Consider the following 22,875-nt stretch of genomic DNA (forward strand, 5'->3'; position numbering starts at 1 on the left):
GTTCAGCGATGCGCAGGTCTCCCGCGCGGTCGACGCTGGGCCTGTGCCTCTCGCTCGCGTGCCTAGCGCTGGTGTGGCACGCGCTCACCCTCGCGGGCTGGCTCACCTCGCGCGTCACCGCCGCGCGGGGCTACCTCCGCGACGTCGGGGACCTCACCGATCTCGCGGAGCGCCCCGGGATCCGGGAGGCGGTGCGTTCGGTCGTGGCGTCTGGGGCGCTCGCGCGGCTGGAGAGGGACGTGGTCGGCAGGCTTCACGTCGTGGACGACGAGACGATGTCCGTCGGCGTGGACGTGAGCCACAGCGGCGAGGCGACGTGGGTCTACCGGCGGTACCAGCAGGCGCTCCGATCGTCGTCGTCGCCCGGGAAGAGGGACGGGAACAAGTCGGCACGATTGGACCCCGGCTTCGCGCCCCTCGTCGTCGACGTCGGCGCCAACGACGGCTTCCTCAGCTCCAATTCCTACAACCTCGCGCGTTGGGGGTTCTCCACCGTACTCGTCGAACCCAATCCCGCCATGCTCGCCCTCGCCAGAGAGGCGCAGGAGCCGATGATCGATCCCTACCACGAGGGGGTTCAGCGCGGCTGTTACGTCAACGCGGGGATGGCGGGGGTGGAGGCGGCGACGACGATGAAACTGAAGGTGGGCGGGGACGTCGTGGCGATGGAATCGTCGCTCGTGGACGTCGGCGGCGCGAGCGGCGGCGGCGGCGTGGGCAAGAACGGGCGGGGCGACGACTCGAGGGAGCAAAAGTTGGCGCAGCTGCGAGGCGGCGGGGCTTGGGGCGGGGACGTCATCGAGGTCGACGTGCTTCCCGCGTCCGAGGTGGCGAAGCGGTGCGACGTCCCCAAGGACTTCGCGCTCCTCTCTGTGGACGCGGAGGGCGTGGGAGACGCCGTGCTCCGGGAGTGGATCGTCGCGGGGCACAAGCCTCGATGGATCCTTTACGAGTCAATGCACAACCCGACCCCTTTTGACGTCACCAAGGAGTGGCTCGAGGGCAAGGGGTGGAGGTACGTCCGGAAGATCGGGTGGAACCACGCGTTCGAGCTTGAGGAGCTCAGCGCGCGGCTCAGGCCGGTGCCATAAAGGACGTTTGACGACAGCGAGAGCATCAGCCGGGGACGGCTTTGCGCAGCCGGGCAGTTGGATAGACTAGAGAAATAATGTGTGATTCCCACGTCAGAAACGGGCGCGGGGTTTTGGTCAACGTTTTCAGCGTCGTCCGCAGATGCTCGCGCACATGGGCTGCGGCGTCTCACGTCCAGACCCGTATCCGATGCCGACGAAGCCCGCGCCGCCGCCCGTTTCCGACGGGCACCCCGGCGAGAGACACGCGTTCAGGCGCCGGCACGTCCCGTCGTCGTCGTCGTCGCCGCACGCCTCGTTCGACTCGGAGACGTCGTTCCAGTCGTGCGTCTCGTTCATCTCGGACGAGCTCCTCGAGACCTCCCAGGTCCCGTCCCCGACGGCGCCCGCGACGCGCGTGGGCATCGGCGAGAGCGCGTCGCCGAGGACGCCCGATCGGCGGCCGATGACGGCGTCGCGGCTGCCGACGCGCCCGGCGCCCCCGGCGCGGGCGCGGTTCGGAGCGCGAGCCGAGGTGCGATTCATGACGACGTCCGAGAAAACGGCCGGCGGGTGGACGCTGGTGGCGTCCGCCTCCGGTGGGGGCGTATCCGCCGCGTTTGAGTCCGACCGCGATCGACCCTCCGCGCTGCGCGGCGTGGACCTCGTCGCCCTGCGCGACGCCCTCCGGGTCGAGTCGATGGAGTGCACCGACGGGAAGGTGTCCATCGCGCGGCTCAACGCGTGCCTCCACAGGTGAGAGGATTTTCGCCAAATGATATGATACATGCCCTCAAGTGCACAAACAGTATCTCTCTTATCGGCTATTTACGGTTAACATTCACCTTTTTGTCGCGCAGGATCGTCCCGCCCGCGTCGCGCGCTTCGGCCGCCACGGTGTCCTCGCTCTTCGCCGCCGTCGACTCTGAAGGCACCGGCGCCGTCGACGTCGCGGACCTGATCGCCGCCGCCTCGGCGCTGTGCGCGTCGCCGACGGACCCGACGGCGCGTATGCGCGTCGCCTTCGACGCGTGCTGCGACGACGACGACGTCCAAAGCCAAAGCCAAAGCCAAAGCCAAAGCCAAAGCCAAAGCCAAAGCCAAAGCCAAAGCCAAAGCCAAAGCCAAAGCCAAAGCCAAAGCCAAAGCCAAAGCCAAGACGCGCGACCGCGCGTCCTCTCGAAGCGCCGGCTTCGGACCATGCTTCGCGGCGCCGTCGTCGCGGCGGCGGCGGCGGTGTTTGCGCACGCGCCCCTCAACCCCGGGTCCGACGAGAACGACGAAAACGTCGACCCGAACGGGGACGCAAACGGGGGCGGCGGGCAAAGCCAAAGCCAAAACCAAAACCAAAACCAAAACCAAAACGTCGTGACGCTGACGTGCGCCGGGGGCGGTCGCGTCGTCGCGCCGAGGCTGACGTCGTCATCCGGTGCAACGTCGACCGCGTTTCGAACGGCGACGTCGATCGAATCGTACGCGGACGCGCTGGTGGACGATCTGTTCGCCACGCACGACACGGACTGGGTCGGGGCGGTGACGTGGAACGACGCGAGGGAGTACGCGCTCGGGTGCGCGTTTCTCAGGGCGTGGTTCGGGTTGGACCGAATCATTCGGTGAAGGTTTTTTGGACGAACGTCGAGTCTCGTCTCTCGTGTAAAATGAACGTCTCTTGTGTAAAAGAAGTTTGGAAGGTACCCTCGCCACGGGACGAGTGACTCATAACTCATAGAGAGACGTCGAACGGTCAGTCGTAGATGGGTACGGGCCCGCCCATGCCGACGCAAAATTCCGCAGGGTCGTTGTACCTCTTGTTCCTGTTCAGCGCGTCGATCGCGGACATCTCGTCAGCGGTGAGCGTCCAGCCGAACACGTCGATGTTCTCGTCGAGCCTCCCAACCTTTGTCGTCTTGGGAATCGCGGAGGTTCCCCGCTGCACCGCCCACCGGAGCAGCACCTGCCCAGGGGACGTCCCGTGCGCCTGCGCCGCGGCTTTGACGCACGCCTCGTTGATCGCGCCCTCCGTTCGCTTCGTCCAGCCCATCTCGACGTACCCCGCGCTGCCCAGCGGCGAGAAGGCGGTGACGTGCACTTGGTGCAACCGCGCGTAGTCCACCAGGTGCTTCTGGGAGAGGTACGGGTGCGACTCGATCTGCAGCACCGCCGGTTTAACTCTGGACGTGGCGAGCAGGTCGGTGAGCAGGGACACGTTGAAGTTGCAGACGCCGATGTTCTTGACGAGGCCCTCGTCCACGAGCTGCTCCATGGCGCGCCAGGTCTCGGCGATCGGCACAGGGTCGTGGACCATGACCCGGTCGGCGGGATCGGACGCGTCCGGGTCGTGCACCCACTCGGGGGGGTACCGCGTCTCGAACGGGACAAACTTGAGGGAGATTGGGAAGTGCACGAGGTAGAGGTCGAGGTACTCGAGGCCGAGGTCGTCCAAGGTTCGGAGGCACGCGTCCCGCACGTGTTCCTGACGGTGGTAGGTGTTCCACAGCTTGCTCGTCACCCAAAGGTCGTCGCGGGAGATGGTCGGGTCCTCCGTCAGCGCGGCTCTGATGCCGGCGCCAACCTCGCGCTCGTTGCCGTAGTCGCACGCGCAGTCGAGGTGCCTCCACCCCTTCCGGATGGCCGTCTCCACGAGCGCCGGCGTCTGCTCCCTGGGGATTTTCCAGGTCCCGAGACCGAGGAGGGGCATGCGCGAACCCGTGCGAAGGATCGCGCGCTCGGCTACGCCGGGATTGGGCGCGTTGTGGCCCGTGGGCTTGGAGCCCAATTTATCGGGCGGGGTCATCACCGCGCGTATCGTCGCGGAGGTCCCACCACGACGCGACGGGCGACGGTCGAGGGCGAGCCTGTTCGTGAGCTGAGGGCCGATGCGCGCGGCGGTGGCGGACATGGCGCCCGACAAGATGGCGCTGGTCCGCAGCGACATGAGGCAAATATCTCTCCCCCTCCGAGAGCCCGACGTTTCGGAGATCGACTCGGGTCAGAAAAAGCGCAATGCTGACTCACTTTTCTCACCCAAAAAGTATCTCGGTTCGGGCGCGAGGGGCGCGCACTTTGCCACTCGCGCGCGTCGTCACCACCGCACGCGCCCGTGGACCCGTGGACCCGCCGACGCGACCCGAGCGACCTATACGACCGACCGAAATGGTGCGTCATCCCGCATCCGAACCCCGCGCGCCTCTCCCCGACCGCGACCGCGTGCGCCGCCCCCCGAGTTCCGGAACGATTTTCGCTAACAACAAGGGTCAGCAACCCAAGAAACACGGCGTTTCGTCCCCGAATTGACCTAGTCGTCGCTCCTCCAATCCTCCGCCTCCGCGCGCGCAGGGCTTCGAAGGGCCGATCCCAGACTACGATTCCCCCACCCCCGGTGGCGCTTTCGAGCAGTTGCTCAAGCAGTACGACGACAGCGGCGGCCTCGACGTTCTCGACGACGAGAGCTCGTCGGGCGCCATGAACAACATCATATGCGTGTCATTCCCCTTGCCCGAGGCGCGGTCGAGGTTGCTGGACGATCTCTCCGGCACCTACGATTTCCCCGTCGCCCTCGAGCCTTGCACGCAGGAGGTCGCCAACGACACCATCGCGGCCCTCCACTGGGCGCAGGACTCGAGCGAGACCATCGAACGGCACCTGTGCCGCTACGGCGCCCTGCTCCTCCGAGGCTTCCCAATCAAAACCCCGCAAGACTTTGCCAACCTCACCGAGGCGCTCGGGTGGCCGAACTTTGGCTACGAGGCGTCGGGCGGCAACGCCGTGCGCAGGAACGTCGTCGGCGACCGCGTGTTCACCGCGAACGAGTCCCCGCCGGATAAGGTGATACCCTTCCACCACGAGCTGGCGCAGACGACGAGGTACCCGCATCGGGTGGCGTTTTTTTGCGAGAATCCCGCCATGCGGGGCGGAGCCACGCCCCTCCTCGACTCCGGCAACGCGTACGCCCGTCTGCGCAGCGAGTTCCCCGAGGGGCTCGCCGAGCTCCAGAAGAAAGGCGTGCGTTACACGCGCGTGATGACCGTGGACGACAGGTGAGTTTATTTTTAACCTTCGCGTCGGATCGCGTCGGAAATTAGACACCCAACTGAACAACTCGCGTTTTGTTCACAGGCCGCACTCTGCCATCGGCCGCGGATGGTCCGACACCTTCGGCGTCTCCACCCCGCAGGAGCTCGAGGCGAAGCTCGCGTCGAGCGGGGATAAGCTCGAGTGGCTCGGGGTGTCCCTGTCGCACCTCGGCGTCGACGGCGACAGGTACCCCGTCCGCCACTACACTGACGTACGTCCCGCCGTGCTCGTCGACCCGAGCGACCCGGAGCGAAGACCACGGTTTTTTAACCAAATTCTCGCCGCGCACGCGGGATGGAGAGACGAGCTCAACGCGCCGGGCGCGTCCGTCGTCCTCGGCGACGGCACCCCGATGCGTCAGGACATGCTGGACGCCATGGAACGCATCTTCCGCGAGGAGAGCGTGGCGGTGCAGTGGAGAGCGGGCGACGTCATGCTCATCAACAACCTGCAGGTGATGCACGCGAGGGAGACGTTCGTGGACGGGGAGGCGCCGCGGCGGGTGCTCGCGTCGCTGGGCCGCGATCCGGCGCCGGTGATGGAGGAACGCCTGGCGAACTCACTCGGCGAGCAGCACGGCGTCGGGTCGAACAAGCAAGGCCGCAAGTACGCGTGGCAGGCGACCGGCGGGGATCGGAGGACGCACGGACCGCCCGCGCTCCGCGAGTCCAAGACGCGAGCCAAGGTGATTCGCGGCAACCCGGGCATCAGAGCCGTTTCAGAGCCGTTTCAGAGCCGTTTCAGAGCCGCCGCGAGGGGTTCCTCCCGCGCGTCGGCGTCGCTCAGGGCCTTCGTCGCTCGCCCGGCGGTGCTCTTCGCGAGATGATGAGACCGATCGAGCGGCGACGACGAACGGGTCAGCGGCGAAACACGGGTCAGTCATGACGTTCATGACGCGGATGGGAGTAAACGAATCAAAGCTCATCGAGCGGGGTTTCCTATGATTATTTAGCGACGACGACGTCTTCTTCGTCGGCGAGCGAATTGTAACTGAGCGGTGCAGCAAGTCTTTTCATCACATCACAATTGTACGATAATCAAGTGTCGTGCCTTTCCGTGCATCGTCCGTTCGTCGCTATCAACATACGTAGATCGGCTCTTTTCCTCGCGTCGCGTCCTCCTCGTCCCTCGTTCACCTCTTCTTCTGGCTGACTCCCTGCGCGTGCACCACCTCGCCGCCCAGCGGCGCGCGCATGGTGTTGACGAACCTCGTGTACGTCCGGAACATGTTCGGTCCCATCTGACGCCCGCCCCCCGTTCGACCCTCGCCGCCGAAGTTCTCGCCAGCCTCGGCGCCGGACGTGCCGTAGTTGAGGTTCACGATCCCGACCCGTAACGCGCTCGCCACCGTCTCGAAGACGTCCTCGTCGCCGGTGAAGACGCCGGCGGAGAGCCCGTGTCCGCCGCGGTTGATATCGTTCACCACGTCCGGTAACTGGCCGGACCTGTACCGCACGAGGTGGAGCACCGGTGAGAAGAGCTCGGCGGCGGTCGGCGGGTGGTTAAATCCCGGGGCGCGGAACAGCGTCGGCTCGACAAAATTACCGCCGAGCGCGCGGCCGCCGCATACGAGAATCGACCCTTCCGCGATGCATCCGTCCACGCCTCGTTTAAACCTTCCCACCGCGTCCGCGTGGAACACCGGGCCGACGTTCACGCCGGGCGTGAACGGGTCCCCGATGCGAAGCTCCTGCTTGTACCCAGCCACGAGAAGCCTCTCGAAGTAGTTGTACACGTCGTCGTGCACGTACGCGACCCTGGTGGACGTGCACCGCTGGCCCGCCGTGCCCGTCGCGCCGAACAACACCGACTCGACCGCCTGCGCGACGTCGGCGTCGGCGTGCACGATGACCGCGTTGTTACCCCCCAACTCGAGGAGGGTCCGAACGCCCAAGCGGCGTGTGCCCTCAGACGCGAGCGATTTGAGAAGTGCCTCGCCCATCGCCTCGCCGCCGGTGCACTCCCACATCGCGAACCTGCCGTCGCGCCACATCCGTCGCGTCAACGCCTCGTCGTCGCCCGCGTCGACGCACGTCACGAGCCCGGAGAAGCCGCCGTTGGTTCGGAGCACGTCGTCGATGACCTCGGTCAGCGCCATCGCGCACAGAGTCGCTTTTGGATGCGGCTTCCTGTAAACAAAAAAATCACGTCATTCAGTCGAATTGCCCATACGGAAACAAAATAAACTCACCACACGACGCCGTTACCCGTCGCCAACGCCGGAAGCGCCCCCCACGCGAACGGCGCGTACGGAAAGTTGAACGCGGTGGTCTTCCCGACGATACCGATGGGTAAGGCGCGTTCCTCGCCGTACCAGCCGAGCGACTTTCGCGTTTGGTCGCGCGACTCGTACCGGCGAATGGGATGTGCGAGAGATCCGCCGCATTCGTCGCGACGCTCGCCGATGGCGGCGGCGACTTCCGCAATCTCCTGCAGCTCCCCTAAGGACTCGCTCGGCACTTTGCCCACCTCCAGCGTCAGGAGGTTACCGAGGTGCGTCGAGTTTTTCGCGATGGCGTCCGCGATGGCCAGGACGATACGCACGCGTTCGTCTCCGGGGACTTTCGCCCATCTCGCCTGCACCTTTTGGGCGCGAAGGATCGCGGCGTCGACGTGGGGCCAGGCGGCGACGTGGATGGATGAGAGGCGGGCGTTCGTGGTGGGATCGAACACGTCGCGCCTCGTGCCTTCGGGTGCGAACACGGAGACGTCGGGGAGGACCGGGCGGAGCGGTCGTTCCCTGCGGCGGTCGTCGAGGTCCAGCGCACGGAGCGTGTCCCTCGATATCTTTTCCCGCGAGTTGGCGCGCGCGAGCGCCAACTCGGGGTGGCCGCCCACCACCGCGTAGACGGGCTCGTCGGTGTCGGCGTTAGAAAAGGTGCGGCGGGGTACCGCGACGACGTTCGACTCGTTGGCACCTCCGCCGTGGGATATCCGAGTCCGGGGCAGCCACGCGGGCTGCGGGTTATCGTGCACTTCAAGCGCCGGCGGTGCGGCGTCGCGTGCGCGAGGTGTCAGTTTCTTTTTCTTGGGACCCGCGGCATTGACCACGAGTCGCGCGGGGCCGCGGAGACCGCGGGTTCGCGGCGCGGAGGGACGCGCGAGCGGGGGCGGGCGCGTGCGGAGCATCCTTTCGCGCGTGTGTTCGGAAACTGCGTTGGGAAACTGGAGGCGCGGGTGCGGTGCCAAGCGCGTGGGGCGTCGGCGAATGACGTTTGGGGAAATTCACCGAAAGTCCACGTCGGCTTTTTTTTGGGTCCACGTCGGATTTCTCGGCAACCCCCGCGCGATTTTTGTTTCCCCCTCTTCTCAGGAACGACGGTTTGTTTTCGTCCGCTTTCCGCTCGTGGGTGTTTCGCGCGCAAAGAATCTCCAATTTGAGATCTTGCTGACTTGGAGAAGACGCGGCGCCCCTTTTTCGGCGAAGCATTGCGCCCCTCGAGACGGGACGAACGACCGCACAACGCGCGACGCAACGACGCGACGAGACCGCATCGAGCGTCGAAAGCCCAATCTCTTCGACGAGCACCCCCCGAGCGCCGCCGCGAGTGAATCCGCGGCCCGTGAGATACTCGGCAACCCCACCGCGGAAGCGCGACGAAGAAAAAAATAACGCAAAAGTAAAACGCAAAAATGCTCGCGTCGACCTCGACCCCCCGCCGCGCGACCGCTCCGCGCGGGTTCGGGTTTCCGGACGTGACGTCGCGTAACCGCGCGTTCTCAACCTTTGGGACGCGTCGCCCTCGCCTCGCGAGCGCCAGGACCTTCCGCGTCGCCGCCAAATCGTCGAGACCCAGCCTCCGCGGCGCAGCGAACGGGGCCGAGAACGAAAGCTCCGGGACCCTCGACGCCGAGAATGGGTACTGGCGCGTCGAGGCCGCGAGCGTCCAGCGCGCGCGCGGCACCCTGCGGAGGATATCCGAGTTCGCCGGCGAGCGCACGACCGACGGCATAGGTGCGCGCGAACCCCCCCGCCGACGCCGCGCCGCCGCGGTAACACCCGACAGCCGCGCCAGTCTGACTAGGATCTTCCGAGCTAACACCGAGCCAACACCGATACCGCCGGTCCCCCCCCTTCGCCCGCTCACCGCCCGCCCCCCCCTCGAGACGCAGGCGACGCGCACCTCGCGGCCGCGCTCGCCCGTGACCACGACCTCATCCGCGCCATCGACGACGCCGGAGCCCTCCACGACCGCCTCATCCACTCGCAGGGGCTCTGCGGCGGAAGGTGCTACGCCACTCTCCTCGCGCTGGACGAGGATTCCCTCCGCGCGAGACTCACCAAGGACGTGCTCAACTTTTACCCCGAGGATGGCACGCAACCCTTCGTGCCCCTCGCCGCGCGCGGTCCCTGGATCGTCACCGCGCACGGCGCCGTGGTGTACGACGCCGGCGGCTACGGCATGACCGGCTTCGGGCACTCGCCCGACGACTTACTCGACGCCGTGGGTCGGCCCGAGGTGATGGCCAACGTCATGACTGGGTCATTCGCGCAGGCGGATCTCACGCACGCGCTGCGCCGCGAGATTGGACGCAACTGGCGAGGCGCCAATAGGGGCCGAATGATGGTGACGAACGAGAAGGACGCCGAGGACGACGACGCCGCGTGGACGAACCAGCTGGAACACCCGTACGCATCCTTCGCGTGCCTCAACAGCGGCAGCGAAGCCGTGACGCTGGCGCTTCGAGTCACCGACGTTCGCGCGAGGACGGAGATCGACGTCAAGGGCAAGACGCCGGTGTTCATCGCCCTGAAGGGGTCGTTCCACGGCCGGACGAACAGGGCGGGGACGGTGTCGCACGCGACGCACGGCCTCTACGCCGAGGAGCTCGCGTCGTTTCGTCCCGGGAATTGGAGGGAACCTTCCAAGTCCAAGGGCGCCTTCGACGTCGACGACTTTTTCCGCGCCGAGACCCAAACCTCCAAAGACGAGTTCACTGCCGAAGATGCCGACGACGAGTGCGACTCCGACTTTGCTCACCCCTTCTACGACAGCTGGAAGGACTGCTGGCAGCACAAGCGCCGTAAGGACGACGTCGAGGCGCTTCGAGGCGCCGGTCGGGACGCGAACCAACGCGAGGGCTTCGATACCGACGAGTCGTTCCAACCGCCCCCGTGCCTCTTCGTCGAACCCAACGACGTCCAAACGCTCGTGAACACCTTCGACGCGTGCGACCGCGCGGGGCTGTTCGTGGAGGCGATGATCCTCGAGCCGTGCATGGGGGAGGGAGACCCGGGGCGGATGATCACGAGGGAGTTTTACGACGAGGCGCGGCGGCTCACGAAGGCGCGCGGGACGTTCCTGGTGAGTGTATTTTACTCTTTGTGTGGGCTTTTCGAATGACGTGGTTTTTTTTACAAACAGGTGGTGGACTCCGTGCAAGCCGGGCTTCGCGCCACCGGCGACCTGTCGCTGGTGGACTGGCCGCGGTTCGCCAGCTGCGAACCGCCCGACTTTGAGGTCTTCTCCAAGGCTCTGAACGGCGGGCAGTTCCCGCTCTCCGTCGTCGCCTTCTCCGAACGAGCGCGAGACGCGTACAAGACGGTGAGGTTATTTTCACCTTCGAAGACTATTTTCGTAAGGGCAATTAGAATGACGTGATGTGTTTTGTTGATAGGGAATCTACGGCAACACGATGACGTTTAACCCCCGAGCCGCGAGGGTGGGAACCGCGGCGCTTCGAGCCATGACGCCCGCGCGCCGCGCCAACGTGGTCGAGCGCGGGAAAGAGCTGCTGTCGGCGCTGGAAGACCTCGTGCGCAGGTGAGTTCATTGTAGTTTAATCTTTGTATGGGCAAATCGACTGACGTGGTTTTTCAAAACAGGTACCCGTCCCACCTGGACCGCGCCGCCGGGTCCGGTCTCCTCGCCGCGGTGCACTGCGCGCCGTCCGTGCGCGTGACGGGCGACGGCGGCCTCGAGGAGCGGTGCCGCCGCGCGGGGCTCAACGCCGTGCACGGGGGCGAAAACGCGCTTCGTTTCACGCCGTGGTTCGACATGTCCACCGAAGAGGTTCGCCTCCTCGCGAACGTCGTCGAGGAAGCCCTGCTGGGTTGGATGCGCGATAACGGGGAGGGGAACGACGGGGTTGACGTCGCGAAACCGCGAGATTCCTTCTCCACGGCGGCGTACGCGAGCGCGTACGGTTTCGGTTCCACGAAAACCCCGAAGGAGGCTCGGTTCGCCAAGTTTGACAAAGCCAAGTTTGACCCGCCGGATATCGAGCTCAAGGCGAAAAACTACGACGGCACGCTCCGCGACTCCGCGAAGACGCGCGTCGCGCGACGCGTCATCGACGCGGCGGTGGGCAAGTACCTCGCGAGGAACCCCAAGGTGAGGGCGGTCGCGTCGTCGGTGCGAGCGGCGGCGGCGGCGTCGTCCTCCTCCGAAGGGGTTAAGTTCACCGGTACCTACGCCCCGAGCGACGGCGACTGCGAAGGTCTCCCGCTCGACCACGTCGCGTTTCGCACGTTCGCACTGCCGAACATGGGCATCGACGCCGTCGCCGGGCTCTTCACGTCCCTCGGGTACGTCGAGGCGAGCGATCCGGGAAAGCTCGGCGACGGGCCGATGCGATTTCCCGAGAAGAAGGTTAGCGCCAGGTGGTTCCGGCCCCCCGACGCGACGCCGCCGCTGCCCAGAATTTTCATCTCCGAGCTGGACGTCTCCGACCTGTCCAACGCCGCGAGGGCGACGATCGAGGCGTACGTCGGCGGCACGGGCGACGGCGAGCACGGCATGCTCTTCAGCACGCAGTCCGCGTCCGCGGCGCTTCCGTACGACACCAGGCGAGGCGCGCGGAAGAAGGAGAAGAAGAAGAGCAAGGTTCGGTACCCCGGCGCCTTTGCCGATCCGGACTTTCACAAGGACACGTTCGAGTGCGTCCTGGACCTCATCGAGGACGTCTACGCCACGGCGGGAGACCACGCGGCGGGAGTGGCGTCGCACATGTGCTGCGACGGCTGGGACACCCCGTGGGACGTGCGGGGCATCGCCAAAGCCGACTTTGACCTCTTGACGAACGAATCCGAATACGCCGCGTGGACGCTCGTGAACGGTGAGTTTATTTTCATTTTCGTATGGGCAATTAAAATGACGTGGCTTTTTAAAACAGGGTACGCCGTGAACCACGTCGCCATCGCCGCGCACAGGCTCCCGCTCGAGTCCGGCATCGGCGACCTCCGTTCCCTCAACGCGTTCCTCCAGGGCGACGTCCCCGCCGCCAGGCTCGTCCCAGTCACTCCGCCCGGTGACTCACCGGGCCCCGGTGACTCACCGGCGGTGAGCGACTCGGAGGATGACGCGGAGAAGGCCGTGATCCGCCGGGAAATCGGCGGCTACGGCGAGATACCCGAGGAGCGGTGCTTCAGCGAACGATGGGAAAAGTTCGGCGAGGACGGGCTCTACAGGTTCATCGTCGACCCGGTGGCCTGCCCGACGAGTGGCGGCCCGCCCAACGAGTGGAACGACTTCGAGGACGAGGACGATCAAACGGTGGATCAAACCGAGCCCGGCTCCGGGGTGGACGCCTTCACCCGCGTATCCCCCGACGGCGGCTTGCTCCAGTCGTCAATCTCCGCCGACGTGCGTTTGGTGAAACTGTTCGACGAGCGCGTGGGTTCGCTCGTGGAGTGCGCCGTGCCCGGGGGGTACCTCGAGATTGTCCAGAGGCGTCCACTCGATCCGAACGCGATTTCGGCCAACGTCCCGGCGCAGAGCCTCGGGGACTCGGCGCTTCGAGACGGGTTCCACGAGGGCAACGCGAACGGAATCTTCGAGTCGACGTTTCGCGCAAACACGCACCCGCGGGCCAAAGGGGCTGCCGACGCGGGTAAAGGAGGAGGTGGCGAGGTTGGTAAAGGGGCTAAGAGCTCCGCGGTGTCGTGGTCCCTGCGCAGGGTGAGGAGCGCGGAAAAAGAGAGGGACACGTTCTTCGTCGACGCGGATTGCGACCCGAGCGACGAGGAGTGCCACTACGCGTTCTGAGAACCGACGTGGGTGCCGACTTTCACTCTTCCCTGACCATGAACCGACGCGTCAACGCGTCGCCTGCTGTTTTGACGATGTCTGCATCACGTATGATAATGACAATCTACACCCTACGATGAACCAACCTTTCCAAAGCCGTTCGACGAAACCAACCTCAATAATAGCGCGTCTCACGACTCCGCGATCTCCGTCCGTCGCGCCTCCGACTCCGGATCCCTCTCGAGCACCCTCCACACCACCTCCGCCGCCGCTCCCTGCGCGACGGCGACCGTCATCGGCCCGAAGAACGGCACGGCGAGGGCCAAACTGAACGGAACCCCGAAGCACGTCAGCGCCACCGCGTTGCCCCACACCACCCTCTCCTGCGCCTCGAAATCGAGCCCCGCCTTGTCAAAGTACGGATCCAGCAGCTCCCACGTCAGCGAGTACGCGGCGAGCGCGGCGGCGAGCGCGCCCGCGATGAACGGTCCGGCGACGGGCACGAGGGAGACGCCGACGCCGATCGGGACGGCGACGCCCGCGAGAGTCGCGAGGGATTGCGCCCTCGCCGCCGCGACGCCCAGGGACCGCAAGCCGAGGCCGTCGGAGGCTTCGAGCTGCGCGACGCGGGCGGTGCGCGACGCCGCGAGGGTCGACGGGGTGGCGGACGAGGAGGTCGGTGACTCACCGGTCGGTGACTCACCGGTCGGTGACTCGCCCGGCGGCGGCGCCTTGAGCGCGTCGAAGAGGATCTTCTCGCCCAGCAGCGGCAGGAGTTGCTGGACCACCGCGATGGCCACGAGCGGGGATACGAGGAGCCACGCGCCGTCCACGGCGACGAGCGCGACGCGCTCGACGAGCGTCCACAGCGCGCCGGCGTCCTCCCCGGGGTTGAGCCATCGCCCGGTGAGGGTGGTGCCGCCGACGTCGAGCGCGACGGCGACGACGAGGGTGGCGCCGGTCATCGGGCCCCAGACCTGCGACGGGTTGGTCACCGCCGTCTTGGCCCCCACGAGCGCGCACTGGAACCCCACGCCGATGGATTCCGGGAACGGCGTCGGGTCCCTCAGTCGGTGGCGCTTGAACGGGTCCTTCGTTTCGTCGCCCTTACCGAAGAACGCGCGAGGCGCGATCGGTGTTGTTGTTAAACGTCCCGGCGTTCCCGGCCCACGACGGGTGGCGCCGCCGGGGCCGAGAGCCGCGGCTCGGGCATCGCGCGGGAGGCCGCGCCGGCGCGCAACGCCCGCCCGTCGCGATCCGAGGACGGCGGCGTCCGCGACCGACGGGGCGAGGAGCGCCATCCGGCGCCGTGAGCTGTGCTGACGAGGACGGGTGCCGAACGCGTCGCGGGTTCTTTGGATCGGCTCATCAGATTTTTGGTTAACCGCAAACGAGCCCAATTTCTTACTGTTTGCATGTGCAAGTTTTCCGGGGCGCGTCGCACATGCAAACAGTCAGGATTTGCGCCCAGCCAGAGAAGCCCGGAAAAAGATTGAGGTGTTACACAATCTTCTCCCCTCGCTTGTCGTCGGCTCCCTCACACAGCCGGGGCAACCGCGCATCGTTCCACCGCCCGTTCACCCGCCGCGCGCAGAGGCGCGTGCACCGAGCGTCGACTCGCGCGCCCCGTTCGAGTCGTGCGTAAGGCCCGTCGAGTCGCGCCAAGGGCGAGCTCGCCGAGACCGGGTCGTCTAACTTTTACACGGAGAAGAGTGCAAATCCGATGGGGGTCGCGTCGCGAGGGCACGGAGAGCAAGCGCCGCTGCTCGCCAACCGCGGCGGCGACGCGTCCGCTTCCGCTTCCGACAGCGAGACGCCGCGGGGTGGGGGCAGGTCGTCCAGGAGCGGCGGCGGCGGCGGCGGCGGCGCGACCGCGGTGTGCTTCTCGGTGTCCATGATATTCGCCGGGTTCATCGTGCTCATCGTCGGGGCCTACTCCAGCTCGATATACGGGTTCATCACCGGCGCGTTCGTCGACGGCGTGACCGCGGGGGCGACGTACCATCCGTCAACCGAGCAGGTGACCATACAGGACAGGGCGGCGGTCGTGGCGGTCACGATGGCGGGCGGCTCCGAGGATTACGAGGATCTCGACGACCTGTCGCACTCGCCCAAGACGCCGCTCGACGCTCAGATGGAGGGCGAGGGCTTCTCCAAAGGCTACCGCGAGCACTACCACCTGCAGGACAAGGACCACCAGCAGTACACCGGGAGCGCCACGCCGTGGAAGGAAGACACCGGCGGAGCGGGCGCGGAGTAGAGAAACGGCCGAGGAGGCGCGTGTTTGCCCTGTAAAAGTGCATGTTTTTTGTTTTAAAGTCGTCGTCGTCAATCGCTCGGCTTGATCACCACGGACAGGTGACCGAACGACACGGCCCCCGGGCTGGACCCGACGAACACCGCGGGCTTCCCGCCGTACTCATCGCACACCTCCGCCACCGCGCGTTCGGCGTCGTCGGTATCGGCGGTCAGCGCGCACACGACGCCGCCGCTGCCGCCGCCCGTGATCTTCGCGCCGAAGACACCGCGATCTCTCCCGCGCTCTTCCAACAGACGCACCAACTTGTCCGTGGCGTCGGAACCCAAACCGCACGCCCCGTACGATTCGTGCGACTGATACATGTAGTTACCCACCTGCGTCGCCACGAGTTCGGAGATGGCGTCGTCGTCGGCCACCTCGGCGAGCCAGTCGCGAATTAATGTAACTCGTCTGTGTTCCATCACCGGGTGCGACCCGCAGACGGCCACGTCGTAGGTGACGCGTTCGTCGATGGACGTGACGTCGTCGCCGTGCCCCTCAGGGTACATCACGAGGAAGTTCTCCCCGCTGAGACGCTTAGGCAGCGCCCCGTTGAGCGACATCACCTCCAACCACCGGGGGTCCACCGAGGTGGCGAGGTGATCGATTCCCTTCTCCGGCCACGTCTGCTTCAAGTGTTCCCTGAACATAAACGCCGCGCACCTAACCCTGCCGTAATCGCTCTCCCCGTCGTTGCTGTGCCTCACGCCGCTGTCGATGCCCCACAACTTGCACCCGCGAGGTATCCGGACGTGCCCGAGCACCGCGTTGTTCGAACAGAGGAGCGCGAGCAGGCGCGATTCTCGGCCCAGCGAAGCCGTCATCTGGTCCATGATCCCGCATGGCGCGCCCGCGACGGCGTTCTCGCACAGCTGGCAGAGCGCCGCGAGCTCCGCGCCGCCCTCGTCGCCGTCGAAGGGAACGTTCGCAAGGACGGCGAGCGCGCGCATGGACGCCACCTCGCACGCGGCGGACGACGACACGCCCTTCCCCTCGGGCACCGCCGAACGCACGAACATCGAGACGCTTTGCCCCTGAAACCTCGCGCCCTTCTCCTTGGCCAGCACGAGCGCGGTCCCGGCGACGTACGCCGCCCACCGTGTCTTTGGATCCCTCGCGAACCACTCGCGCGCGGCGTCGTAGGTCAGCGACAGTAAGTCGTCCATCGCGCACGTGAACGTCTCGGCGCGATCGTTCGCGTCGGTGCTCGACCCGGGGAGGATCGGGGAGACGACGGTGAGGGTCGCGCGCCCGCGCGGGGCAGCGCGGGTCTGCGCCGCGACGTGGCACGCCTCCGCGATGGGCATCTGCAGCACGAGCGAGCCGGAGTAGTCCGCGATGCCGCCCATGAAGTCCAGCCGCCCGGGCGCGCGGGTCACCGTCGCGGGGAGCGCAAAGTCGAACGCGCTCGCGGTGGTTTTGGAGATCTCGTCGCTCCCGCCATCTTCGGCTCTCGCGCGAAGCTCGCGGATGAACTCCGCGGTGTCATCGCGGAGCGGGGACTCCGACGACGCGGATGCATCGTCGACGATCCGCGCGCCTCGAAGATCGGTCGGGGACGCCATCGACGTGAGGTCTACGCGTCTGCTATGCGATCAACAACACTGCCAGCGGGTTCCGCCCTCTAAAACTAAACTTACAAAAAGAGTCGAGTCCGGCGCCGGTACGTCTACCGCCCCACCGGCGCGGTTCTCGTCCCCTGCGGCGGCTTGTACACGTACGGATCGTCGTCCACCACCCGCCTGTTGTTGTACTTCACGTCGTACCACTCGGCGGCGGCGCTTCCCAGCAGGCAGGTCAGCGTCAAGGCCTGGGCGTATATGCGGCTGTGAATCACCTTCACGGACGGCGAGAGGCTCGTCTGCGTGGCGTTGTACGCCATGGACGCGCCCATGCCGGTGAGCCACACCCCGCCGATGGCCCGCAGCTTGTGCTCGCGGCACCACTCCGCGATCGCGCCCAGCATCCCGGTCCCTCCACCCTCGGGCGCGCCGATCTGTGCGGCGACACCCGGTCACGTGTCATCACGTCCGCTCTTGCTTCCGGACTCGCGAAATCACACGCGCTACACTGAGAATACATCACAACTCTATGCAGCCCTCGCAACCCCGCCGTGAGTAGTGCGACGCATTCCCTCTCACGCCCTCCGCGCATCCCCGTCCCGTCCCCGCCCGTCCCCACCACCCCCACCACCCACCCGTTCATCCCACATCCTCGCGAGCGCCCCGGGGTGCGACGCGATCCACGACAAGATCGCCGCGTCCACCGCGCACGCGACGTTGACGTAGAGCAGCTGTGAATAAAAAACCACGTCGTCGTCAGTCTAATTGACCATACAAAGATAGGAAAAGATTAAAATAAACTCACCTGCTTTGACACGGGGACAAACGCGAAGTTCGCCGTCTGCACGGGGGCCCAGAACGCGGTGTCGACGACGAGCCCGGAGAGGAAATCCGACCCGACGGAGGCTCTGGCGCGGCTGAGGGCGGCGCGTAAGGTCCCGCCGGTCCTTTCGCGTCCCCCCGCCTTAAGAGTACCCTTCGCCTCTTCCCCGCGCGTCTTCTCGCCCCTTTTCTCGGCTCTTCCTTTCGACGGCGACGGTTTCCTCCCTCCTCCTCCTCCTCTCGCGGCGTCGTCGTCCGGGGAGGCGCCTCGGGGGAAGGACCAGAACCCGCTCCACCCGAGGAAACACGCGAGGTGCGCGGGGCCGAACACGCACAGGTCGAAGGCGAGCTTCGCCGCGACCATCGCGGCGCCCCCGTATGGGATGAACCTTTCGCAGAAAACGACCAGGGCGCCCTCGTACCACAGGTGGCCGACGGGGCCCAAGACGACGGCTCCGTACGCGGCGTTGCTGGCGAGCCTTCGCGTGTCGATGCTCGTCCGTTTCTCGAGCTTCTGGCACGTCAGATCGCCGATGGACCAGAGCACGGTGGACTGCGCGGAAGCTTTCGGGATCCCTCTCGCCAAGTCCGAGAGCCCCGCGCGGAATCTCCCGCGCTTGCCCAACGACGCGGCGGGTTGGCGCGGGGGGGGGTTCGGAGCTCCGATGGGGAGCGACGACGCCATATCGGTCGGTCGCGGGGAGGATCGGGTGCCTCGCCGGGCCTGAACAGTGTCCGCCGCACCCGAAAGCGCGTGCAACAGATAAAGTTTGAGGCGTGGGTTTCCGACGGCACGGCTTTTCTCGACCGTTACCTCATAAAAATGCGCGGAGACCTCGTTCTCCATTTTTTGTATGGCTGAACAGGCAGAGACGGGTGCATTTGGATGCAAATGCGTCGGGAGATCTTCGCCCGTATCGAAAAGTCGTACGATCAAACAGTTATGACCGGGTTCGTTTTGGCTGCATTCAGTGTTAATCCAAAAACCAAAAACCAAAAATTCTCGGCGACAGCTGGGGTTCGTTTGAAATGTCGTCTCCGCCGACGGGGTCTGGCGCACAGCGCCGCGGCACGATGGAGCCGCCCGCGATCACCCCGTCCCCGCGGGGAATCCTGCGACCGAGCGGCAGCTTCAAGAAGCGGCAGCTGGAGAGGCTCAGGCTCGAGGAAGCGGAGGAAGCGGAGGCGGCCGCGGTCCAACCCCGGCCCCGGGTGGGTCAGCGCCTGTTCGCCGGCGACGACGACGAACGACCGTGCCCGTGGCGGCGCGCGGAGGGTCGGAGCGTCGACGACGACGCCGCGGCGCGCGAGGCGGTCGAGGCGCGCGCGGCGTCGTCGGGACGGGCGAGGGATCGACGCGAGGCGCGGGAGCGCGACGAGCCCGGCGACGAGAACGCGACGGGGTGGGGGTCCCATTTGAAAATCTCGGACGTTGACGACCCTCGCGCGCGGGACGACGGCTTCCGCGTCGGGCGCGCCGCCCTGAGCCTCAAGGCGGAGGTTCGCGAGGTGGACGCCCTCGTCGATGCGCTCAGGGGAATGTGCGACGGGGCGTCCGAATCCGACGGCGACGGCCCGGGGTTCTCGGACGAGGTGAACGAGGTTGACGAGTCCGACGCATCCTTCAGGAGCGCAGAGGAGGAACCCGCGGGGGGGGAAGACGACGACGACGACGACGAGGAAGAAGACGGGTGCGGCGGAGCGAGGTGGAGCCCCGATACCGTCCTCCGCCCCGACGGCCTCTTCGACGAATCGCCGTCCCCGACCGCCGACCACGCGCTCAGGCGGCAGAGCTCGGTCACCTTCGACGACGATCGCATCACCGTGCACGACATCGGGTCCGTCAAGGACCTGCGCCGGGAGAAGCGGACGTCCATCGCGGGCGCGATCCTCGAGTGGGTCAAGGCTGACGTCAGGGGATTCGTGGAGGGGGTGGTAGGAAGGGGGCGACGGAGGGACAGCGCGGAGGAGGCTGAGAGCGCCAAGGCGACGCGTAAATCGCTAAGAGAGTCGAGGCGAAACATGTACGTCAACGTGGATAACGCAGCGTACGGGTACTGCGGCGACCTCGGGGACCCGGACTTTACCTTTGTTTAATTGCCATAAGACGTAGTGAGTTAACTAACTCGACTTAGAATACGATGCGCTCGAGCCGATCGTCGCGCGTCCCCCGTCCGTCACTCCATCACGGTGAAGTTGGCCGCGCCGTGCTCGACCAACAGCTCGACGCAAGCCTCGTAGTCCCCGCCCCGGGCGCGGTCCGCCGCGGTCCGCCCGTCCCAATCCCTCGCGCTCACGTCCGCGCCGTTTTCCAGTAGCACGCGCAGGCACTTGACCTTACCCATGAACGCGGCGTCGTGCAGCGGGGTGGAGAACACGCTCCCGGTGTTCACCCCCGCGCCCCTGGCCAACAGAAGTTTTAACGCTTCAACCTTGCCGCCCGCCGCCGCGAGCTGCGTCGGGACCACGCCCCGCACGTCCGCGCGCGTCGGGTCGGCACCCGCGTCCAGGAGCGCCGCGACGATCTTCGCCGCGTCGTCGTGGTCGAGGGCGACGGCGGCGGCGAGGGGCGTGACGCCGTCGTCGTCCGCCGCGTTCACGTCGCACCGCGCCTCGACCAGCGCCCGAACGCATCGGGAGTGACCGCCCAGCACCGCGCGCATCAGAGCGCTGCGACCCCCTTCACCGACCTTATCCCGATCCCCACCCGCGTCGAGTAACGCCTCGAGGCATTCGTCTTGTCCCGTCGACGCCGCGTAGCTCACCGCGCTGTCGCCCTTGACGTCCCCGACGTCCGGTGAACCCGACGCCCCCAGCAGCGAATGGAGGCATCGCACCGCGCCGATCTCGGCGGCGAAGGAGACTGGGGTCCGTCCCGATGGGTCCTGCGCGTTGGGGTCCGCGCCCCGGGAGACGAGATCGGCGACCAGAGACTCGTCCGAGGCGAGGACCGCCTCGACGAGGAGGCGCTCGTCCGGCGTCATGTGCGGCGAGCGACGAGGGTGGGCGCTAACTGAAATGAGTTAAAGTTTCCGGAGTCATCAGTTCGGGGCGCGCCGACCTCATGGCGATGAAGACGACGATCTGGCGGCCGAACGTGAGAGTGACGCTCGACGAGTATGGGGAAGTCGAGGACACGGAGCGAGGTGGAGAGGAGGTGACGAAGAAGGGCACGAAGCGGAAGAGAGCCCCTCCCACGAAGGGGCCGTGCGAGCACGGGGTGAAGTATCGGTCGAACTGCAAGGTGTGCAGCGCTTGTCCGCACGGGCGTCAGCGCTCTGTATGCAAGGAGTGCGGCGGGGCATCAATCTGCGAGCACGGTCGTATGCGCTCTCGGTGCAAGGAGTGCGGTGGGGGCTCAATCTGCGAGCACGGTCGTCGGCGCTCTACGTGCAAGGAGTGCGGTGGGGCATCAATCTGCGAGCACGGTGGTCGTATGCGCTCTCAATGCAAGGAGTGCGGCGGGGGTGGAATCTGCGAGCACGGTCGTCGCCGCTCTCGGTGCAAGGAGTGCGGCGGGTCTGAAATCTGCGAGCACGGTCGTCGCCGCTCTCGGTGCAAGGACTGTCGAGGCGAACGTCTGTAATCAAACACGCTTCCACGACAAAGGCCCGCTGGTATAATGAAGTCAAGCGCGCGTTGATTTCTGTGATGTATTTTACAAAGGCGCCGGTATCGCCTACATGAACTCCCTGTCCGGGAAGAGCGCCGGGGCGATGAGGCTCCACGTGTACAAACCCGCGGTCACCCACACGCTGCACATTTTCACCCACACGCTCGCCCACCCGACGTCCACCCTCTCCGCCCCCTTGTAGTCGTCCCGCCCCCACCCCGTCATCAGCATCGCCAAAAACATCGACGCCAGCGCAAAGATGAAGTGAAAAAACGAGTAGCTGTAGCTCACCGGACCGCTCGGGTAGGACGCCGCGCCGCCGACGTCGTCTTCGCTGTCCGCATCACCGGCGTCGGCATCCGTCCCGCCGCCCATCTCGGCGCCGGAGAGCGCCGCGTAGTCCCCGTCGCCGTCGCCGAGGTTGACCCCTCCGAAAAAGTCGCTGCTCCCGGCTCTCACCGCGCTGTACGCGACGGACGCGAGCGTCAACACCGTGCTGGCAACCTCCGACGCCTTCCCGTCCCCGGCGTACGCGCCTCTCGGGTTACACCTGTACTCCGTGGGCTCCGACGCGAGCGCGGAGTAGCACAGGTAGACGCAGTACGACGTCACCACCGCGGATGGCAGCAGCGATCCCTCTTTGGCGATTGGGTGCGTGGACAGCGCGGAGAAGAACACGCACGGCACGAGCGACGTGGTTATGAGCCACGCGTTGCGTCCGCAGTCCAATCCCTTGGGCGCGTACCACTGGTACATGAACACGACGAGTGTGATGCTTCCGGCGTACAGCGCTATGGTTGAAACGAGGAGTCCGACGACCCACCCGACGTGCTCTCGCGCCACCCAGGTTTCGTTCCAGAGAAAGGCGAAATCGAGGAGGATGACCATCTGGACGACGAGGAAGACGCCGCTGCCGAGCCTGGCGAGCCACGCGTACGCGTCGATGAACCCGTCGGGGAGGAGGAAGGGGACGATGACGCAGAGCGCCCACGCGGCGAGCTTGAGGGTCCAGGAGCCGTGGTGTATGTGCCGGTCCCTCGGGTCGGATCTGGTCTTGCAGTCGACGAGCATCGCGCTGAGGCCGCCGAAGAACATGAAGTTGCCGAGGGAGACGCGGTACACGGCGCTCTGCCCGAACCACTCGTCGCTGGGTTGCATGCCGGGCACAACCCCTATCCACGGGATCTCCATCATCATGGGCTTTGCGTAGTCCCGCATGACGACCGCTATGCCCATTCCCAGGCCGAAGATCACCGTGTACACGGCGCGCGCGGAGATGGAGCTGACCGCCTTGCCCAACGAGCCGCAGCACGAGCACGTGGCGGTCATGCACGCGCTGCCGATGCAGTAAGCGGCGCAGGCCTGCATTTTTAAGTCCGAACCCCGTGCAACCCGGCGCCTGCTCGAGTGCCCCCAACGACCAATTTCAGGGCTGACGTGGACGCGACGCGACGTTCAAAACTTC

General features: G+C 66.2%; 13 protein-coding genes across 13 annotated transcripts; 7 read left to right on the forward strand and 6 right to left on the reverse strand.

Annotated features, from left to right (window-relative positions):
• Positions 1–8: 8 nt before the first annotated feature.
• Positions 9–1,091, forward strand: MICPUN_103987 (predicted protein; the record flags this gene model as incomplete). Its single annotated transcript, XM_002505834.1, has 1 exon — positions 9–1,091. The coding sequence occupies one exon, from the start codon at positions 9–11 to the stop codon at positions 1,089–1,091; it is 1,083 nt and encodes a 360-aa protein (XP_002505880.1).
• A 190-nt stretch (positions 1,092–1,281) lies between these two features.
• MICPUN_63901 (predicted protein) lies at positions 1,282–2,687 on the forward strand (the record flags this gene model as incomplete). Its single annotated transcript, XM_002505835.1, has 2 exons — positions 1,282–1,826; positions 1,931–2,687. The coding sequence occupies 2 exons, from the start codon at positions 1,282–1,284 to the stop codon at positions 2,685–2,687; spliced, it is 1,302 nt and encodes a 433-aa protein (XP_002505881.1).
• Positions 2,688–2,814: 127 nt separating this feature from the next.
• On the reverse strand, positions 2,815–3,768 carry MICPUN_98293 (aldehyde reductase; the record flags this gene model as incomplete). The annotated part of the gene is made up of 1 exon (XM_002506039.1): positions 2,815–3,768. The coding sequence occupies one exon, from the start codon at positions 3,766–3,768 to the stop codon at positions 2,815–2,817; it is 954 nt and encodes a 317-aa protein (XP_002506085.1).
• Positions 3,769–4,724: 956 nt separating this feature from the next.
• Positions 4,725–5,661, forward strand: MICPUN_70435 (predicted protein; the record flags this gene model as incomplete). Its single annotated transcript, XM_002505836.1, has 2 exons — positions 4,725–5,107; positions 5,187–5,661. Coding segments are annotated over 2 exons (858 nt in total), but the record flags the coding sequence as incomplete, so codon positions are not given.
• Positions 5,662–6,351: 690 nt separating this feature from the next.
• Positions 6,352–7,808, reverse strand: ALH (aldehyde dehydrogenase; the record flags this gene model as incomplete). Its single annotated transcript, XM_002506040.1, has 2 exons — positions 6,352–7,273; positions 7,336–7,808. Coding segments are annotated over 2 exons (1,395 nt in total), but the record flags the coding sequence as incomplete, so codon positions are not given.
• Positions 7,809–8,777: 969 nt separating this feature from the next.
• Positions 8,778–13,257, forward strand: MICPUN_63905 (predicted protein; the record flags this gene model as incomplete). Its single annotated transcript, XM_002505837.1, has 6 exons — positions 8,778–9,099; positions 9,258–10,450; positions 10,511–10,690; positions 10,764–10,909; positions 10,972–12,203; positions 12,261–13,257. The coding sequence occupies 6 exons, from the start codon at positions 8,778–8,780 to the stop codon at positions 13,130–13,132; spliced, it is 3,945 nt and encodes a 1,314-aa protein (XP_002505883.1). The 3' UTR covers positions 13,133–13,257.
• On the reverse strand, positions 13,209–14,415 carry MICPUN_63906 (predicted protein; the record flags this gene model as incomplete). Its single annotated transcript, XM_002506041.1, has 1 exon — positions 13,209–14,415. The coding sequence occupies one exon, from the start codon at positions 14,413–14,415 to the stop codon at positions 13,306–13,308; it is 1,110 nt and encodes a 369-aa protein (XP_002506087.1). The 3' UTR covers positions 13,209–13,305.
• Positions 14,416–14,837: 422 nt separating this feature from the next.
• MICPUN_63907 (predicted protein) lies at positions 14,838–15,374 on the forward strand (the record flags this gene model as incomplete). The annotated part of the gene is made up of 1 exon (XM_002505838.1): positions 14,838–15,374. The coding sequence occupies one exon, from the start codon at positions 14,838–14,840 to the stop codon at positions 15,372–15,374; it is 537 nt and encodes a 178-aa protein (XP_002505884.1).
• A 35-nt stretch (positions 15,375–15,409) lies between these two features.
• On the reverse strand, positions 15,410–16,483 carry MICPUN_109434 (predicted protein). Its single transcript, XM_002506042.1, has one exon. The coding sequence runs from the start codon at positions 16,430–16,432 to the stop codon at positions 15,443–15,445; it is 990 nt and encodes a 329-aa protein (XP_002506088.1). The 5' UTR covers positions 16,433–16,483; the 3' UTR covers positions 15,410–15,442.
• Positions 16,484–16,984: 501 nt separating this feature from the next.
• MICPUN_109435 (predicted protein) lies at positions 16,985–17,384 on the reverse strand. The gene has a single exon (XM_002506043.1). The coding sequence runs from the start codon at positions 17,377–17,379 to the stop codon at positions 17,083–17,085; it is 297 nt and encodes a 98-aa protein (XP_002506089.1). The 5' UTR covers positions 17,380–17,384; the 3' UTR covers positions 16,985–17,082.
• Positions 17,385–18,826: 1,442 nt separating this feature from the next.
• On the forward strand, positions 18,827–19,894 carry MICPUN_63910 (predicted protein; the record flags this gene model as incomplete). Its single annotated transcript, XM_002505839.1, has 1 exon — positions 18,827–19,894. The coding sequence occupies one exon, from the start codon at positions 18,827–18,829 to the stop codon at positions 19,892–19,894; it is 1,068 nt and encodes a 355-aa protein (XP_002505885.1).
• A 967-nt stretch (positions 19,895–20,861) lies between these two features.
• Positions 20,862–21,383, forward strand: MICPUN_63912 (predicted protein; the record flags this gene model as incomplete). Its single annotated transcript, XM_002505840.1, has 1 exon — positions 20,862–21,383. The coding sequence occupies one exon, from the start codon at positions 20,862–20,864 to the stop codon at positions 21,381–21,383; it is 522 nt and encodes a 173-aa protein (XP_002505886.1).
• A 55-nt stretch (positions 21,384–21,438) lies between these two features.
• MICPUN_109436 (predicted protein) lies at positions 21,439–22,808 on the reverse strand. Its single transcript, XM_002506044.1, has one exon. The coding sequence runs from the start codon at positions 22,776–22,778 to the stop codon at positions 21,477–21,479; it is 1,302 nt and encodes a 433-aa protein (XP_002506090.1). The 5' UTR covers positions 22,779–22,808; the 3' UTR covers positions 21,439–21,476.
• Positions 22,809–22,875: the final 67 nt, after the last annotated feature.

Source organism: Micromonas commoda, chromosome 14 (genome assembly GCF_000090985.2).
Source record: "Micromonas commoda chromosome 14, complete sequence".
Classification (NCBI taxonomy): domain Eukaryota; kingdom Viridiplantae; phylum Chlorophyta; class Mamiellophyceae; order Mamiellales; family Mamiellaceae; genus Micromonas; species Micromonas commoda.

What these genes read in the sequence shown, in the direction of transcription:
- MICPUN_109434 (XM_002506042.1), bottom strand. Translation starts at nt 16,432, where the DNA reads ATGTTCGTGCGTTCGGCGGTGCCCGAGGGGAAGGGCGTGTCGTCGTCC.
- MICPUN_109435 (XM_002506043.1), bottom strand. Translation starts at nt 17,379, where the DNA reads ATGCTGGGCGCGATCGCGGAGTGGTGCCGCGAGCACAAGCTGCGGGCC.
- MICPUN_109436 (XM_002506044.1), bottom strand. Translation starts at nt 22,778, where the DNA reads ATGCAGGCCTGCGCCGCTTACTGCATCGGCAGCGCGTGCATGACCGCC.